The sequence below is a fragment of the Eptatretus burgeri genome, chromosome 5, assembly GCF_056783735.1.
Source record: "Eptatretus burgeri isolate ZD-2024b chromosome 5, Ebu_testis_v1, whole genome shotgun sequence".
NCBI classification, from domain to species: Eukaryota; Metazoa; Chordata; class Myxini; order Myxiniformes; family Myxinidae; genus Eptatretus; species Eptatretus burgeri.
The window spans coordinates 18,647,709-18,665,581 of record NC_140965.1 but is presented as its reverse complement, the minus strand read 5'-3'; the positions used below and the strand labels follow the sequence as shown (position 1 = coordinate 18,665,581).

At 44.6% G+C, this 17,873-nt stretch overlaps 1 protein-coding gene across 1 annotated transcript in view; it reads left to right on the top strand.

The window, feature by feature from the left end:
- The window catches only part of LOC147025953 (pleckstrin homology domain-containing family A member 7-like), a 192,201-nt gene that overhangs the window by 150,951 nt on the left and 23,377 nt on the right, over window positions 1–17,873 (top strand). Inside the window, exons 25-27 of the mRNA XM_085880883.1 lie at window positions 1,591–1,758; window positions 2,624–2,757; window positions 8,658–8,776. Coding sequence (XP_085737009.1) covers window positions 1,591–1,758; window positions 2,624–2,757; window positions 8,658–8,776 — 421 coding nt within the window. The remainder of the gene's footprint in view (window positions 1–1,590; window positions 1,759–2,623; window positions 2,758–8,657; window positions 8,777–17,873) is intronic.

Sequence of the window (17,873 nt, the reverse complement as noted above, 5' to 3'; positions counted from 1 at the left end):
CAACTATTACCCGTCACCCATCCGGGCAGGGTTACTGACTCACACCTTCACAGTTTCCTCTTGTGCACACATTGCAAACACTTGCACTTCTCCTGCTGTACCACACCATCCTCGTTCCCTTACTCCTCCCTTTTCTCCTTCCCCTTCACGTTAGGACCCATGTCGGCCTGTTGGTTCACTTGTGAGCGAGCAAGGGGTTGAAAATACACACAGATTCTTTTTTTCCCTCTCTCTATCCCCCTTTTCTAATTTTCCCGGTTGAACAAGGCATGCCTGCATTATGATTTGGTGTTACGGCCGAATGTTAAAGGGGTTCTCTTATGTGCTAGGGGTTAAGACTGTTTCTTTATTGTCAGCTTTAGGGTTAAAGTTCGGCAAGCAGGTCCGAGAGAAGCCACTCTTGACCTGGCTGGATATATATGTATATGCATACGTACATACATGCACATGTATGGTCTGCACATGCATGGGACTCACTTTCGTTTGAGATTGGGTGGGAGAGCTTCATTACGCTCCACATATTTTAGCCAACATCTCCACTCGATGGCAGTTGTCTTCTGGTTTTTTGGTTTGCATTGGTGGGAACAATCATCTGGGTGGCAGACAGGCTTTTGTTTCTTTGCAGATTACGTGGTTTTGCTGTGGAGACAATCTGCGGCTGTTGCTCACCATTATAGCCAGAGGGTGCTCATAGCGTGTGTGTGTGTGTGTGTGTGTGTGTGTGTGTGTGTGTGTGTGTGTGTGTGTGTGTGTGTGTGTGTGTGTGTGTGTGTGTGTGTGTGTGTGTGTGTGTGTGTGTGTGTGTGTGTGTCATATATATACATATATATATATATATATATATATATATATATATATATATATATATATATATATATATATATATATATATATATATATACATATACATATATATATATATATATATATATATATATATATATATATATATATATATATATATATATATATATACATATACATATACATATACATATATATATATATACATATACATATACATATATATATATATATATATATATATATATATATATATATATATATATATATATATATATGCCTGGTGTTGGCTTAATGGTTAGGGTGGCGGGCTTTGGATCCCAGGGTCCTGAGTTCAAATCCTGCTCAGCTGTTGAATTAATACCAGGTGTGGTTAACTCGGCCTGTCATCCTTCCGCAGCCGGCAAAATGAGTGCCAGCATGCTGGTATACTATGTCGGAGTGGCGACCTGTCCAGGAGAGGAGGAGGAGATTGGGACCATACTCTGTGCAGAGCATAGGTGCTGCTTAAGCAGTCTCCTTGGTTATTGGGCACAATCCTGGATGGGTCGCCACTCCGACACAGTATACCAGCATGCTGGCACTCATTTTGCCGGAAGGATGACAGGAAGGATGACAGGCCGAGTTAACCACACCTGGTATTAATTCAACAGCTGAGCGGGATTTGAACTCAGGACCCTTGAATCCAAAGCCCACCACCCTAACCATTAAGCCAACACCAGGCATATACATACTATGCTTGTGTATCATGCAATTTTGGATGGGTCTTTCTGTATGTGCATTCAGAGATGGCGGCGTGATGATGCCGACATACGAATGCTGGAGCATGCTGTACGGAGTGATGGGGATGATGCTGATCATAATGAGACCTGGAGTATGGCCAACCAGGAAGAAAAGCAAATGACGTATGATGAGGTGGAACCTGATTATTTCAACTTGAATCTCACGAAAGAGGTTGGTTTATTTACTTCTGCTCTTTTCCGTTTCTAGGGATTTATGAAGTAGCAAAATCATGAGATTTATGAAAATTTTAATTGATATTTTTTATCTTGCTACCAGTCCTCTCTATATCCTTGAGCTTCTTTCATTATTCACAATGTAATAAAACGAAAGACCAAGAAGGAACCTGAAGAAGTAAAGAGCAAAGTTGGAGTCATCAGGCGGAATCTGGATAGGATTCGGGTTTCAGTCGCTACTCCACCACCCTCAAACAACCAGGCACAACATTAATAAGTTAGAGTTCGATTGAGAATGTTTATGCAGAATCTGCAGTTAGTTAGTACTTTATACTGGTAGGGCGTGTTTATTTGTTGTACATTGCTTTCAATTCTGCTGCTATTGCACCCTTGGCACTTGCCCTTACCATTTACACTTTAACATTGTACAAAACACATGTGGCACAACACAGATTATTGGCACAAATAGTTCACTTCAATTCCCCTTCCAAGGTATGTGTAATATGTCCTAACAGGCTTGTCACCATGATTTTCAAAGGGGGGAGGGAAGGCGGTGCGAATCTAAAAGTGGAAACTGTTGACTATCCTTGACCCACACCATGGACCATTTTGTGGGCTTGTTTGAGTATCACAACTTCAGAAAACTTAAAATTTTTGTTGAATTTTTTTTCACCGGCAAAATGGGGGAGGAGGAGGGGGGGTGGTGGGGTGTGTGCATTCATGCCCAAACAACTCCCCTCCCACCCCCTTTCAACAGGCATGCATTAAGAATGATTGTGTTCCTGAAACTACATGTGTGTAACATGTTCCTATGTCCCTCCCAGACTCTTGCGTTCATAAAATCCATTCTTGTCTCTTCACAGCTCGTTCCCCCGGATATGGTTCAAATTCCTGAGAGGTATGTGGAAAGTGAGGCCGACGAGCCAGCGAGTCCTCAGGAACTAGAAGCTCGGCGACGTGCTGTGGCACGAATCCACAACATACTAACACTATCCAGGTTGGGCTACTATAATGGTTTTTTATGATTCACGGCAATGGGGGATCAAGATTCAGGCTTCAGAGCACCATATATAATCACATGCCATTTGAAGCAAAATAAGTTACAAGATACTATTAGCCAACAGGCAACAAGCATGGTCTCCCACACAAATGTATTGTTTTTGCCCTGGTAATCATGAGTAAGGATGTGCGTTTGGTCAGGAAAAGATTTAAAAAAAAAATGACTTCTGACACTGAATGCATCATGATGTTGATGTCGGGATAACTGATGCGCTTGACGTCGGCATCATGTCACATTCAGGGTGAAAAGAATCATTTTTCATTTATGTATATTGTTACGGCCACGGGTACTGAGTGTATTATGAGGGGGTTTAATCCCCGTTTCTACTCGGAAGAGCCGGACCTTGGGCCACCGTTCACGATTAACTTTGTGGTACGGTGGGTTGCTTTAGAACCACGAACGCCAATCAGTTAACCATGAGTTACAGTGTCCGTCTAATTTTGCCGTTTAATTAGAGGTCACATGGTTTCCTGAACGGGGAGCGCGCCCTCAGCAAAGCACCAATCTTATCTTGATTAGATCTTAATTAGGGCGGCCGAGCGTTTAACCGCTGGTGCGTGCCGACTATTACAGGTCAATTTGTGTGGCAATTACCTCCCAATCTATCTAGGTTCGGGCAATGCTGGATCAATGGAAGGAAAGGACAAGCACGGACAGGTTGGAACGTCAACAAAGGAATTTATTAATAAGAAAAATAAATAAATAAAAATAACTTCTTATTTCCGTGTGGTAAAAATAAAAAAAATTCCAAATCAATCAAAATGATCGCAAGCAAATAAATAATTAATTAGGCACAGATAGAAAAAGAGACAAAGAGCAGATGTTTATCACGATGCCTTACTTAACAATTACACACGAGACAAGGGTACCCAGCAGATCATTGGGGAGGAGAGAAATCCAGTCTCGCTCACCAAATAGAAGTCGTCATACGTCAAATAAAATGTCCTGAAATGTGTGAGCGTACCTTGTCCGTTGCCAGCACTCTGCCTTGCTGTGCACCCACTCGCAAACAGGCTCGAACACCAATCGACGTCACCCCCAAGAATCAGGTAGGGCAAGAGCAGGTGTCGAGCAGAACCAGCATCAACGGTCCGAACGTCACCCACCGTCAGGAGCCACCAGGAGCCGCAACCGACGGACAGCTGTTCGGAGCTGTGAGAAGCTGAGGCGCTGTGAGAAACTGTAAGGTTGCAAGGCCGTCACCAACCATCACCAACTGTTATCAACTGTCGCCAGCTCAGTAATCTTCTGACTGGAAATCGACGAAAATAGCCATTGCCTAGCTGACTGACTGTCGCAAAACTCTCAAAGCCGCCACCAACTGACTGACTGTCCATCCTCTTCTTCTTGTCACACACTTGTCCATCCTCTTCTTCTTGTCACACACTTGTCCATCCTCTTCTTCTTGTCACACGCTTGTCCATCCTCTTCTTCCACGCTTCGATGCACCCCTAGAAGGCTTCTTCTGGAATCCTCCAGAGCTCCGTCATCACAGCCCTTTTGATGGCCTCCACATCAGGAAATCGGGTCCCCTTGATCACCCCCTTGAGCTTGAGGAATAGGAAAAAATCACAAGGGGCCAAGTCTGGTGAATACGGGGGTTGCTCCAGAGTTGGCACGTTCTTCTCCGCCAGAAACTTTCGGATGCTCAGGGCACTGTGAGCAGGGGCGTTGTCATGGCGGAGGACCCAGGCGTTGTTCTCCCACAGAGCCCTCCTCTTATCCCGGACTGATCTCATGAGGTGCCGGAGGAACTCCTTGTAACGTATTGATTCACTGTTTGACTCTGTGGTAGAAACTCGAAGTGGACGATGCCCTTGATGTCGAAAAACGTGATGAGCATCACCTTGACCTTCGATTTCGACATCCTTGCTTTCTTTGGTGTTGGTGATGCCGGAGTTTTCCACTGATGACTCTGCCGTTTGGTGTCGGGATCGTATTCGAATATCCATGATTCATAGCCAGTGATGACTATCCCGAGCAAGTCTGGATCGTTCTCGAGGCGCTTGATAATGTCTTGACAGACAATGACTCTTTGCTGTTTCTGGTCCTCGGACAACAGCCTGGGGACCATCTTTGCGCACACCTTGTGCATTTCGAGATTTCCAGTGATGATGCTCCAGACAGTGTCCTTGTTGATGGAAAGTTCCTCAGCGATCATCCGCACCGTGAGTCGACAATCTACGCGCACCATCTGCTTCACACGCTCGATGTTGTCCGCCGTTCTGCTCGTTAAAGGTCTTCCAGGCCGTGGATCATTTTCGACCTCCTCCCATCCCTCTTTGAACCTCTTATACCATTCAAATGCACGTGTACGTGACATCGTTTCTTCCCCGTAGACTTGCTGCAGCATTGCAAAGGATTCGGAAGGTGTTTTGCCAAGCTTGGTAAGAAACTTCAGATTGGCTCTTTGCTCACGACTCATAGCGCGACGACTTAGATTAGACAATGTGAAAAGCACGACCTGTAAAAAATCACACAATGAGCGCAGTCAACTATCACCAATCATATATATTGCTGGAATGTGATGTAACTTGTTCATTCAAGTTGTGTAAGTGGAGCACACGGCAGGCTCTGTCCCGTTACTTTTTATACGGACCTTGTATGTTTAAATGCAGTTCAAATGCTCCCTCAACTCTTAGGCAACTTTAAACTCATGTTTTTAATCAAACCCTTTTATCGGAGACGTGCCTTGAATCAAAGTCTGTACCTTGCATTGTCAAAATAAGTGTGCAAGCTTTGGACGGCGTACACAAACTAAAGACGTGCAATTGGTGACAGGCCAGCGATATGTGATGAGTGAGCCCTGCGGGTGAATTCTCGCATTAAGGCCTCAGTCACATTTGCTCTTTGGCGAGGATAAGGCGGCCGTACACCCTCTGAATTGACAGAAACGTGCGGCGGCAGCAGAGAAACTGAGGTGGCCTCAGGGTGGCCCGACGTCGTTTGGCTATATCTTACAGGCAGTAGGGCCGCCGTGGAATGAAATCGCGGAGTTATAACTTTTTTTCATTTCTACGCTCGCCGTAGCAATTAGAGAAGCCAAGCTATGACGTAGATGTGTTCCACGTCGATCGTACATAGGGCATGTGGTGGGCTTGCGTTTTCCGTGTGGCTGCCGTAAGCTCTTCTTAATGAAAAATGAATTTTCCCAACCCCCAAAAAATTACGGCGGCCGCACTATTTCCACGGTCGCCGTACGGTGGCCTTGCGGTCTGTGTGACTACCTGTGGGCAACGCAAGGTCGACGCACGGTTCCCCTACGCCCGCCGTGCACCTACGTAGGCCTCCGTGGCAGTCTGTGTCGACCGTGCGTCCACCATGCGCTACCGCTAGAGATCGGAGTATAGTTGTTCGCCTATACACAGTGGTGCCCCCAGAATCCGAATTTAATTCGTTCCTGGAGGCTGTTCGGATTGCAAAAAGTTCGGATTCAAAAAATATTTTCCCAATAAGAAATAATGGAAAGTGAATTAATCCGTTCGTGGACCCAAAGAAAACCCACTTTCAATACACTTTAAACTGAAATTCCCCATGTTTAAGGTAAAATAAGATGAGTAAATGACCTTCCGTGGTGGTGTATTGTATGTAAACTGGTACAATCACCACATCCAAAGGTCCACACAGGCTCGAGCTCCGGCCTGGGTTTCGATCGCTCGCGCACTCTGCGAGAACGCTGCCCCCAGGGCAACTCATCAAACATGATGCCCCCAGAACCATAATCACTTTCAGCAAACGTATCGGACTGACGTAATCATGGATATTAAAAATTACAACCGGTTTTGCTGTGAAATTCAATCCTTGCCCGACAGTCCGTCACACCACGTGATCGGATTGCTTTTTTGTTAATAATTAAAACACAAGATGATTAACAAAAAAAAAAAAATTAAGGTGAAAACACGAGGTAAGGCCTAAGTCACATTTGGCTCGGCGCCCGGAGGGTCTACAAAATGTACGGGCACTCGTAATTATAAAGCGGCCGCAGTATTTCCACGGGCACACAATGTAGCAGTCACACATGTTTTATTTTTCGGGTAGCCGCACGGCATGTTTATAAATTGTGGAGACCGAAAACGTTGGGGTGCCGTAATTTTTTGGGGGTTGGGAAAATTCATTTTTCATTAAGAAGAGCTTATGGCAGCCGCACGGAAAACGCAAGCCCACCGCACGCCCGACGTACGATCGACGTGGAACACATCTACGTCATAGCTTGGCTTTGTCTAATTGCTACGGCGAGCGTAGAAATGAAAAAAGTTATAACTCCGCAGTTATAATTCCACGGCGCCCCTACGGCCTGTAAAATATAGCCATACGGCGTAGGACCACCCTAAGGCCATCTCAGTTTCTCTGCGGCCGCCGCACGTTTCTGTCAATTCAGAGGGCGTACGGCCGCCTTATCCTCGCCGTAGAGCAAATGTGACTGAGTACTTCCACTGACGAACTGAATGAACAAAGCGCGAAGATGCGGGTCGAACAGGTGGGGGAGACGCGTGAACAAACATGAACGCTTTGTTTTGTTCGGTTTTTTTAAATGTATTGGGTTTTTGGGCCAAACTTTCTCGAAAAATTGTTCGGATTCCAATTTGTTCAAACAGCATGGCCGTTCGGATTCTGGGGGACCACGGTATATTATAGTTATAGTATATTCAGTTATATATACTGGTATATTTTTATTTCAGTAAAAAAAAGGACTGGTATATATACCCACTCGTTACCCTCCGTCTGGCCACACGTTTGCTTTAGGCCCCCCTGCGGTCGCCTTGCGGGCACCTTGAGGTCTCCTTGCGTCTGCCTTGAAAATTATATTGCCGCCACAGGGACGCTCTAAGGTCACCGTTCGACATCAAATCAAAGACCGTACGGCACCCCCACGTTTTCGATCTCCACAATTTATAAACACGCCGTGCGGCTACCCGAAAAATAAAAACATATGTGACTCCTACATTGTGTGACCGTGGTATTACTGTGGCCGCCGTAGAATTGCTAGTGGCCGCAGATTTTGGAGACCCCACGGCCGCCGTGGCAAATGTGACCTAGGCCTAAGGGATCATGATGTGCCCCGGCCGTGCCATGCCTTGAGAAGGAGGGAGGAGGGTGACCTTGACCCAGGATTCCCAGAGAAGTTGTCTGCATGGAATGTGTGCGTGTATGACACCCACCGTTGTGTTGGTTCCTCGTGAACTCAACCAGTCCGCCGGCAGGAAGACCCACACCCGCGAAGGTGCAATGGGTTCTAATCGGGTCTGTTGTCAACATGCACCCTGTGATACGAGGCTCACAAAGCAGTTGCAGCCTGTCCCCCACTGTGCACAGCTCGCTCCAGCAAAACAAATTTTACCGCACTCAGCCACACCAAGGCCCCCGTACTCTGCTTGGCTGGATCTCTGGTTCACCTTTCAAGTCCTCCTCTGTGTCTCTCGAATGCTAACCGCTTCACCTTACATTGTAACGACACAATGTCAACCCCAAAACCAGGCGACACAGTCTGAATTCCAAGACTGACCAAAGCTTGACCATTGGTTCTGAGCATCGTTTTCCATGAAAAATCTTTCAACTAGTCCGTCTCCCTCCAATGCAGGAGTGTAGCTGTCATGTTACTCGAACAATGTAGCCTCAACAAAGTTCATCCTTAAAGTTCTGTTGACAATACATCACAGTGCCGAGATGTCAATGACTCATTCAGCTGTCTGAACCCGTATCCTTTCACCCAATACCTGCAACACTTATTTAATTTAAGTTGCCTTTAACACAGAAACTACAACACTTAACATTTCCAATTATATAGGATTCACAAATAAAATTTTGTGGTAATGAAAGGTGATTGTGGCTTTGTACAGTGTGCAGAACGTCATGCAACAGGAGGACCTGCTGCAATCCAATGTTGATCAGGAGAGGAAGATTTCTATGTCATACGAACTGGCTGCTGAGGCATCTCGGCGGGGAAAGGCTGTAGCAGGTACTCAAATTTTCTTTGAATCCTATTTAATAAGCACACTGACCTGTCCTGTGTAGCTCTCATCTCATCTCAAATCCAAAAGCATGTTCCTAATTTTTTTCCTCCCTTTGTTTAGCTTCATGTTTCATACCTTCCTCCATGCATCTCCTCTCCACCTACCTGTTTTCACCTCCTTGCATCACTTAACGGCATCTCCTTCACTTTGAAACTTGTGACCTCCACTGTGCACTCTTACGAGACCTTCACTCTGCACTCCTATGATTCTTTGATACAAGCACTTTACATTTCACTTTACTTTCGGCATGAAGGGTCATGTTATGATCCTCTCTGGGATATACAGATTACAGTAGATATAGGCTTGGATCCGTCGGTCTGTGGGGGATGCGATAAGCATATAATGTGTCACTAATGCCGGATTTCCTCCCTTTCAGTTTCGTGTTCAACACCAGTAGCAACTGTTTAAAATGGTAATTGTACGTGTTTGTGGTTAATAATATATATTTGTTTGTCCAAGGAGGAAAAATCCCTTGGAGAGGGGGGATTTTATTAGTTTTAATATTTTTTTGTGATAACATTAATATTATGCTATTATCATTTGTGTTGTTATTAATTTGGTTATTAGAAGTGGCCTTGGACAAATGCCACAATAAGATATCTCTACACCTTAACATGGATTTCACCCACGGAAGAAAACCTCCTTGGGGGAAGGGGAGCAAATGAAGTCGCTACAACCTCCATCGTGTGGCCCTTATTCCTCCTGCCATGGTTGAGATTGGATAAGTAACGACCGAATGTATGGCGGTCAGACAGACAGAGAGACACCAAATTGCATGTTTTAGTATGAGAAAAGCATTTTTTTTATTTCAAACCATCAAAGTGCAAAATTTTCTCTATTCCTGCATTTTACTCTCGAACAAATATCACTTCGAATATGTAGTTTTCTTCAATACACACAAAATACTTTTACTTCCAGTTCCTTATCATGGCTTGCCCTTGAGAGCCAAAGATGTCCATTGACATGTAATTTTCATATATATATATATATATATATATATATATATATATATATATATATATATATATATATATATATATATATATATATATATATATATATATATATGGACTCAAACTGGGAATCAAACCCAGGTCCTCAAACCATACCAGTGCTCTGCCATCTGAGCTTTCTGGGTGACCCACCAGCTGAGCAACACAATTCTTCCACTATATAAGTGCCGCTCTCTTTCCCCCACTGCTTCTGGGGCACTCACTCCCAACCATAGGAGCAGCTCGTGCTTGCTCTCGAGAGGGTCTCCCTCTGTGGGGGGACACGTCCATGTCCATTATTAAGCAACACAGGCGGCGTAGTAATGATAAATGACAATATTCTATCACTTTCCCATCGCAGACAGGTCAGTGGTCTTTCTATTCTATCACTTCCTTTGTGGTGTTGCACCCTCTTCTCTTTCCATTCTTCACCCCACCACCTCCCCTGCCCCCCAGGTTCCTGCAGGGTGCATGTGGTCCACCATCAACTCCCAAAATTCAGAATCACTGCTCAGCTCCTATTTTTCATTCTTCCTTTCTCCTGCTTGGAGACAATTTGTTCCATTCCTCTTCCACATTCTCTTCAAACTCATTCTTTCCTCCAGTTCTTCAAGACAGCTATTCACCACTATATCAGATTATCCCCTCCAAAACCATGGTCTTTTCTAACCCTATAAACCCCACCCTTCATCCCCCCCCCCTCCTGACCTCCAAACCCACCTCCTTTCAATTTTCCAGGTTTTCTTCCTGAGAGTTTGCTTCTGTATCCATCTTTATCCACCCCATGCATCTTCCCCAACCTCTCATCCCTCCCTACGTCCCTTATTTGTCTGTCTCCCTCCATTTTGTCCTTCAACACTGTTGTTGGTGTTTATCCTCTCTCTTTCTGCTGTTCCTTTTGTTCTGTCACATCCTGATCCATTCAGTGTTCTACCTCTACCATAAATATTTCTATGGCAGAACTAGATTCATAAAAAACCTGTCTGAGCAATCATCAGACAGAGGTGTGTGTGTGTGTGTGTGTGTGTGTGTGTGTGTGTGTGTGTGTGTGTGTGTGTGTGTGTGTGTGTGTGTGTGTGTGTGTGTGTGTGTGTGTGTGTGTGTGATTGACGAGCTATGGAGATGCCTCTGATGAACTGATTGGTACAATGCCAAAATTTAATTACGCAGAAGGCCCTGATGTGCCAAACTAGATCATCTTGAATACACAAAATGAACTCAGAATAACCAGATGAAGCAAGGTTTCTTTGCAAGTCGTGTTTGTGAGGCTACTTTCATAATAAAATGATCCATCTTAACACCAATCCTCACTCTTCCACCGAAATGACTTGATTTCACTTGGGCCCGTCCTTGCACAAGGTAGGTACAAGGCCAGTGGCTTCCTGTCCTCTTCACAAGTTAAAGGTAATTGGGGAAAGTTTTGTATGCGCTCTTTGTTGCAGGTTGTCTGTTATGGGCTGGCTCTGGTCAGGCATTTTCACAACATGAAAACATACCTGGTGCTGGTTCCAGGGATGCTAGATGAACTACTTTATCAACCATCCACCTCACTGTTTGTCAAAAATACAACAATTCCTATGAATGATGTCGGATGGTAGTTAAGTGGAAATGCACAGAATCGGTTTGAATTTTCACTCCATGATCAACCTGCAGGAGAACCTAGTTTCATTAATGCTCGACATACTCGTCAACTCGCCATGCAGGCCACCTTACAAGGTGAGGTGCAGGTGTGACCATGGTAGGAATTATACTTAGTACTTGTAGAACGGTGAGGTGGATGTGTAATGTGACACTGAAGGATAGGAAACCAAATGTGGAATTATGAGGTAGGTTAGGTATCGAAAGCATGAGTGAGGTTTTGCGTAGGGGTAGGTTGAGGTGGTTCGGACATGTTGAAAGGATGGGGGTGGGCAGCAGCTGTGTGAAGAGGTGCATAAAGGAGAGCAAGAGTCCATTCGAGGAAAACTTGGGATGTATTGCTGAGAGACGATCTTAGAGTTAAAGGCCTAACAAGAGGGCGAGCAAGGGATCGTGCAGCCTGGAAAGCAGCCATTAGGTGAACCACAGCTTGCACATGCACGCATGGGAATGACCATAAAATGACGATGATGATGATGATGACTTCTGTATTGTAACTAGATCTCCCTATATTATTTCCACACCACTCGATCACACCACACCACATTGCATAAAAACCCACACCCTTATCAACCTCACTTCTTGCTGCTCGGTGTGCCGACAGTGACTTGGTCTGTGGCCGGTGCAAGGACTACTTCCGGTGGGGATGCTCCCCACCACGTTTTCGTGTAATGCTGCTTCAGGCTTCACCATTCCACTAATGCAGTAAGGCAATCGCTAACCAGCTTGTAGCTTTACACTCACAATCACAAGCTTCTTGCATGATTCCCCATTCATTTCACATCGTGTGCTTTGTCTAATATTAATAGGTTGTCGTTTTGGCTTTCCAACGAAATTGTTTGCAGGCTCCAGAAATTGCTTGTGGCATGGGGGTAGAGAAATGGCAATTGACATAATTGTATACATCATATGGCCAAAGGCCCAGCAGAATATATTACTGGATGGGGATCCAAATGCTCATGATGTGAACGATGGGCTTGTCACCGACAACCATTGTTATCAGGAAGTTTCTGCTGGCTTGGTGTTCATCGTGACACATACTTGAAGTAATATCATCCTGAGTTATTTCATCCCTCAAGAGAAGGAGACATGGAGCCGTTTGTGTGACCAATATATAACAAGTTGTTGCACTCATCGGCATCAGAATCATCTTTGTCACTGCCATAACATCCCACTCATTCGCTCAACCCCACCCCTTCCCATCATAATATGATATGAACAGATAAGGAAGACCACATACAGTGCCTATAGAAAGTCTACATCCCCTTTCAAAATGTTCACCTTTTGTTACCTTATAACCTGGAATTAAATTGCATTAAATATTACTTCTTCCACCTTTATTTACACTTGACACACAACTTACAAGTGAAAAACAAATTCTACAAATTTCAGAAAATGAAACTAGAATATCTTGGTTGGACAAGTGTCTTATAATAGCAATTGTAAATCTCAGGTGCAACCAACCACCTTCAAAAATCTCACCCAAGTTAACTGGCCTCCACCTGTGTTAAACTGTAGTGATTCTGATTATTTCAGAATAAAATCAGTTGTTCCTGTAGGTTTCCTTTGCTGGGAGTATAGTGCATTTCACAGTAAATACTCAACAAGGAGCTTTCAAAAGACCTCCGCGATAAAGTTGTGGAAAGGCACAGATTAGGGGATGGGTATAAAAAGATTTCAAAGGCCTTGAATATCCCTTGGAGCACAGTCGAGACAATCGGTAAGAAGTGGAAGGCGTATGGTACCACCAAGACCCTACATAGATGAGGCCGTCCCTCCAAACTGGATGACCAAGCAAGGAAGAGACTGATCAGAGAGGCCACCAAGAGGCCAATGGAAAGTTTGAAAGAGCTACATGTCTTTATGGGAAAGACTGGTCACTCTGTGCATGTGACAACAATATTTCAAGCACTCCACAAGTCTGGCCTATACAGTGAGGTAGCAACAAGGAAGCCATGACTCAAAAAAGCCCACCTTGAGTCCCATTAGACGATTAGAGGTATACAAAACACCACTCCGGAGATTCTGAAGCCTTATGGAAAAAAAGTTTTGTGGTCTAACAAAACTAAGATTGGACTTTTGGGCCTAAAGGCAAGACGTTACGTTTGGTGTAAACTCAACACAGCACATCACCCGAAGAACACCATCCCTACTGTGAAGCATGGAGCTGGCAGCATCATGGTATGGGGATGTTTCTCATCGGCAGGGACTGGAGCACTTGTCACAATAGAAGTGAAAATGGATGGAGCAAAATACAGAAAAATTCCGAGAGGAAAACCTGTTGCCCTCTGTACAAAAGTTGTAATTGGAACAGAAGTTCACCTTTCCAGCATGATAATGACCCGAAGCACACAGTCAAAGCTACACTGGAGTGGCTAAGGGATAAAAAGATAAATGTCCTTGAGTGGCCCATTCAGAGCCCCGACCTAAATCCAATTGAAAATCTGTGGCTTGACTTGAAGATTGCTGTCCATCAACGCTCCCCTCACAACTTGACTGAGCTTAAACAGTTTTGTACAGAAGAATGGGCAAATATTACCCAATCAAGGTGTGCAAAGTTGGGAGAGACCTATTCCTACAGACTCACAGCTGTAATTGCTATCAAAGGTGCTTCCACCAAGTATTAACTCAGGGGGGTGGACACTTGTCCAACCAAGATATTCTTATTTCATTTTCTGAAATTTGTAGAATATGTTTTTCACTTGGAAGTTTTGTTACGATGTGTAAATAAAGGTGGAAAAAAAGTGTGATTTAATGTAATTTAATTCCAGGCTATAAGTCAAGAGAAGGTGAAAATCTTGAAAGGAAGTGAAGACTTTCTATAGGCACTGTTCATCGACAATGCTTTATTGCCATGACAAAAGCTAACCAGGCCACACACCAACTGTTTACTTTAAGAAGCTCTAATGTGATGACACAGATGGTGACAGAAGTCAGGAAGGAAGGATACTGTGGGAAGAGGTGAAAACAAAGAATTAAGGTGAAAGGAGTGAGGAAAGGATACCATTGCTGTGCATCTCCCGGAAGGTGCAAACCCGAAAGGGGTCGACCACTCATGCCTGATCTTCAGTTGGCAAGATGGCTGAGGGTGTTTGCCATCTTTAATTTTCTGCCAGACTCGAACCAAATGGCTTGTTCGGCATGTGTCACAAATGTTCGATTTGAAGTATCATCTTTTGTAGTAACTCATTGATCTGCCTGACCACTTAACAAATTCGATGTTAGGGGGTTGAGTGAAGGCCATGCACTTGCAATAACAAAGATTCATCCATATATAAAGACAAGATCATTTGATACATGCAGGCAACTATTACAAATATGCTTGGACAATGTCTCCCACCCCCCTCACGCTTATTCTAGGATCCCCCTTCCCGCAGTCTGGTGTTGACTTATCCTACGCCTCAACTCACACCAGAATCATACAGATAAGGCAAGAGGAGAATGAGATGGGGATTTCCTCAACTGTCTCTCTCACAACTGGCTTTCCTCAAAGAACGAGACAGTCCTTGTCAGATCCTCCTTCCTGTTGTCTGAGCAGAGACTTCGAGTTTTGAGCCCAATCCTGCACTTTTTCACTCCATGTTCCCTGCCAGAATGACAAAGTCCCAAAGAACGACAGAGCACGGTTAATGCATGTCATGCACAGCACGTCCCCCAGCTGAAAGATGGCTGTGACGTTGCCTCGCCATCCTATTTATAATGTCCTTCCTCAGCCCCTGGTCTCCAGCTCTCCATTAATGTGGGTGGAGACACGTGGCCATTAAATGCCAGGGTAGGTACACGTGTGTTAACCTGAGGTACCACTCACCCCGAGGTGGCATGTTGGCTTCCCCTGTCACTTTATTTGGAAGGGACTCATTTTAAATGATAGGGACAGAGGATGAATGGGAGTCTAACTGCCCCGTTGACCTCTGGCTGGTTTAATTGGGGAAATTACAAGACAATTACTCCAACATCCAAATTAAGAGATAACTCATCTAATTGGTCCCTGAATATCCTGAAGACTTTACAATAACAATATGTATACAGTAATCCCCGTTTCTCGTGGGGGTTACGTTCCAAACCTCTAAGTGAAAATCCGTGATGAATGGACGCCTCCCCCAAAAATCGACTCGTCTGGTCTGGTCGGTTTGGGAGTGATCGGGTTTGAGGTGCCGGAGATCGACTCGTCTGGTCTGGTCGGTTTGGCAGTGATTGGGTTTGAGGTGCCGGAGATCGACTCGTCTGGTCTGGTTGGTTTTGAGGTGCTGGGTATGAGCAGTGCTCATCCAACGGCGGCAAACCTTTTTCCTTCCTGAAGCATATATCGAGCACCTTAACCTTCTCCTGGAGCGTCCCAGGACCTTCCTCTGGCGCTTCGGTTCCTTGCCAGAAGTCTTAGAAAGGGCATTTGGGCGGCATCGTGGGGCTTGGAGAAAAAACGTAGAAAATATTCAGTTCACAAGTGAAATGTTGTCTCGTGCGTTGTGTGACTGGTCGAGCACCACGTGTTATAATTTATTGCTAAATAATTTATATTTTATATATTATTAACGCGATGTACCGGGGGAATCCGCAGAAAACATTGGTTACGTTCCAAGGGAAAACCCGCGATGAACCGGGGGAGCGAGAGGTGAACCGCGATAAAGGGGGGGTTGTCTGTATATCGACTCTTCGGGAAAATAAAATGATTGAAATTTCCTAAAAGAGAATGGATCAAAGGGTATTATGTACAGCAAAGGTGGGGAGGAGGGAGTCAAAAATAATCCCTCTATTTTTGTCCTTCGTACGTACATTCATCACATACCCACGTATTGCATGTCGCCACAAGTTCAGTCTCCAATGATGTTATAGTTCACCATAATCCATAAATTAACACACTTCATCATTCTGCAGTCGAAGAACACGGAGTTGTGATGCATCCTCGGCTTCACCTTGTGATGGATGTGAGAGAAATTCTTGCATTTAATGAAATGAGGATGTTTTGGTTTCGTTCCCAGTTTGCCATTTGTTTGATGTTGCGTATGGAGGGAGAGCAGGATGAGCACATTGATTCATAGGAGAAGGATGCTGGAAGTGAGTTATTCTAAGAGAGCGCAGATTAATTTTGCCAAAACACCCAAAGTGGATGCCTGAGGAATTTTTCAATTCAAAACGGGAGGGAGTGGGGTCGGCTTCCTAAAATCTAATGGAGAGCTTGGCCCGTAAGGATCACCGCCAGATTGATAGGACTTTTATCAGCTCAAGCTTTGGTTGTCAGAATCGCTGCCAATTTGCAAGGACTTGTATCAGTTTGAGCTTGGGCTGTGAGGAGGTGGGCGTGTTGAAAAGTAATGCCTTCTATTCTTTTTCTATAAACCATGCAAAGATATTCAAATGAAACAAAGCGCAGTCCACACACATTAGTTCTTCCCACCATGGGGTGCGAAATTTTGTGATTCTAATACTAGATGCGTCAGTGCTACTTCAGTCAAGATGGCAGAGGGAAGCATGGTGTTGGAAGTGCTGTGAAGTGTGAAGCATTGGAGATGAGAGTTGGGTGCACGATTACAATCCTGAAGGTAAGACATGATCAATGGAGTACCACCCCAAAGGATCCTCATCCCCGACTGGACTCCGTCATATTTTAATCTCTGCCCCCAAACTTAAGGAACGGCTTTGTGGAGAACATTTTTGTTCTGACGATGATGTCAAGGCCGCTGTGAAGCGCTGGTTAAGTAAGGAAGATGCACAGTTCTATTATGATGGCATCACAAAACTACTTTTACGTTGGCAGAAGCATGTGGACCGCAGTGGTGATCATGTTGATAAATAAATATGCACCATGGTAGAATAAAGATTGATGATGGTATTTGTGTTTCATTCAAATATCTTTATGTGCTTTAGAGAAACAGAATAGTTCTTCAAATGATTTGTTTTTCCAATGAAACTCTGATTTTGGCAGTCCACAAGTAGTGCTAAGTGGGGAAAAATTGATTGGTAGTTTTAACCCTTTGAACCCTGAGCTCCTTGGACTTTCCGCTCCCCCACCCTGGGTTCCCTGGAGAAAAATCCGGCCGCTCGGGTAAATCGAGGTTGGAATAGCGGCTCGTAAACCGGCTGCTCGAGTATATGGAGGTTTGAATAGCGGCTCGTAAACCGGCTGCTCGAGTATATGGAGGTTTGAATAGCGGCTCATAAATCGGCTGCTCGAGTATATGGAGGTTTGAATAGCGGCTCGTAAACCGGCTGCTCGGGAATATGTAGGTTTGAATAGCGGCTCATAAACCGGCTGCTCGAGTATATGGAGGTTTGAATAGTGGCTCGTAAACCGGCTGCTCGAGTATATGGAGGTTTGAATAGCGGCTCGTAAACCGGCTGCTCGAGTATATGGAGGTTTGAATAGCGGCTCGTAAACCGGCTGCTCGAGTATATGGAGGTTTGAATAGCGGCT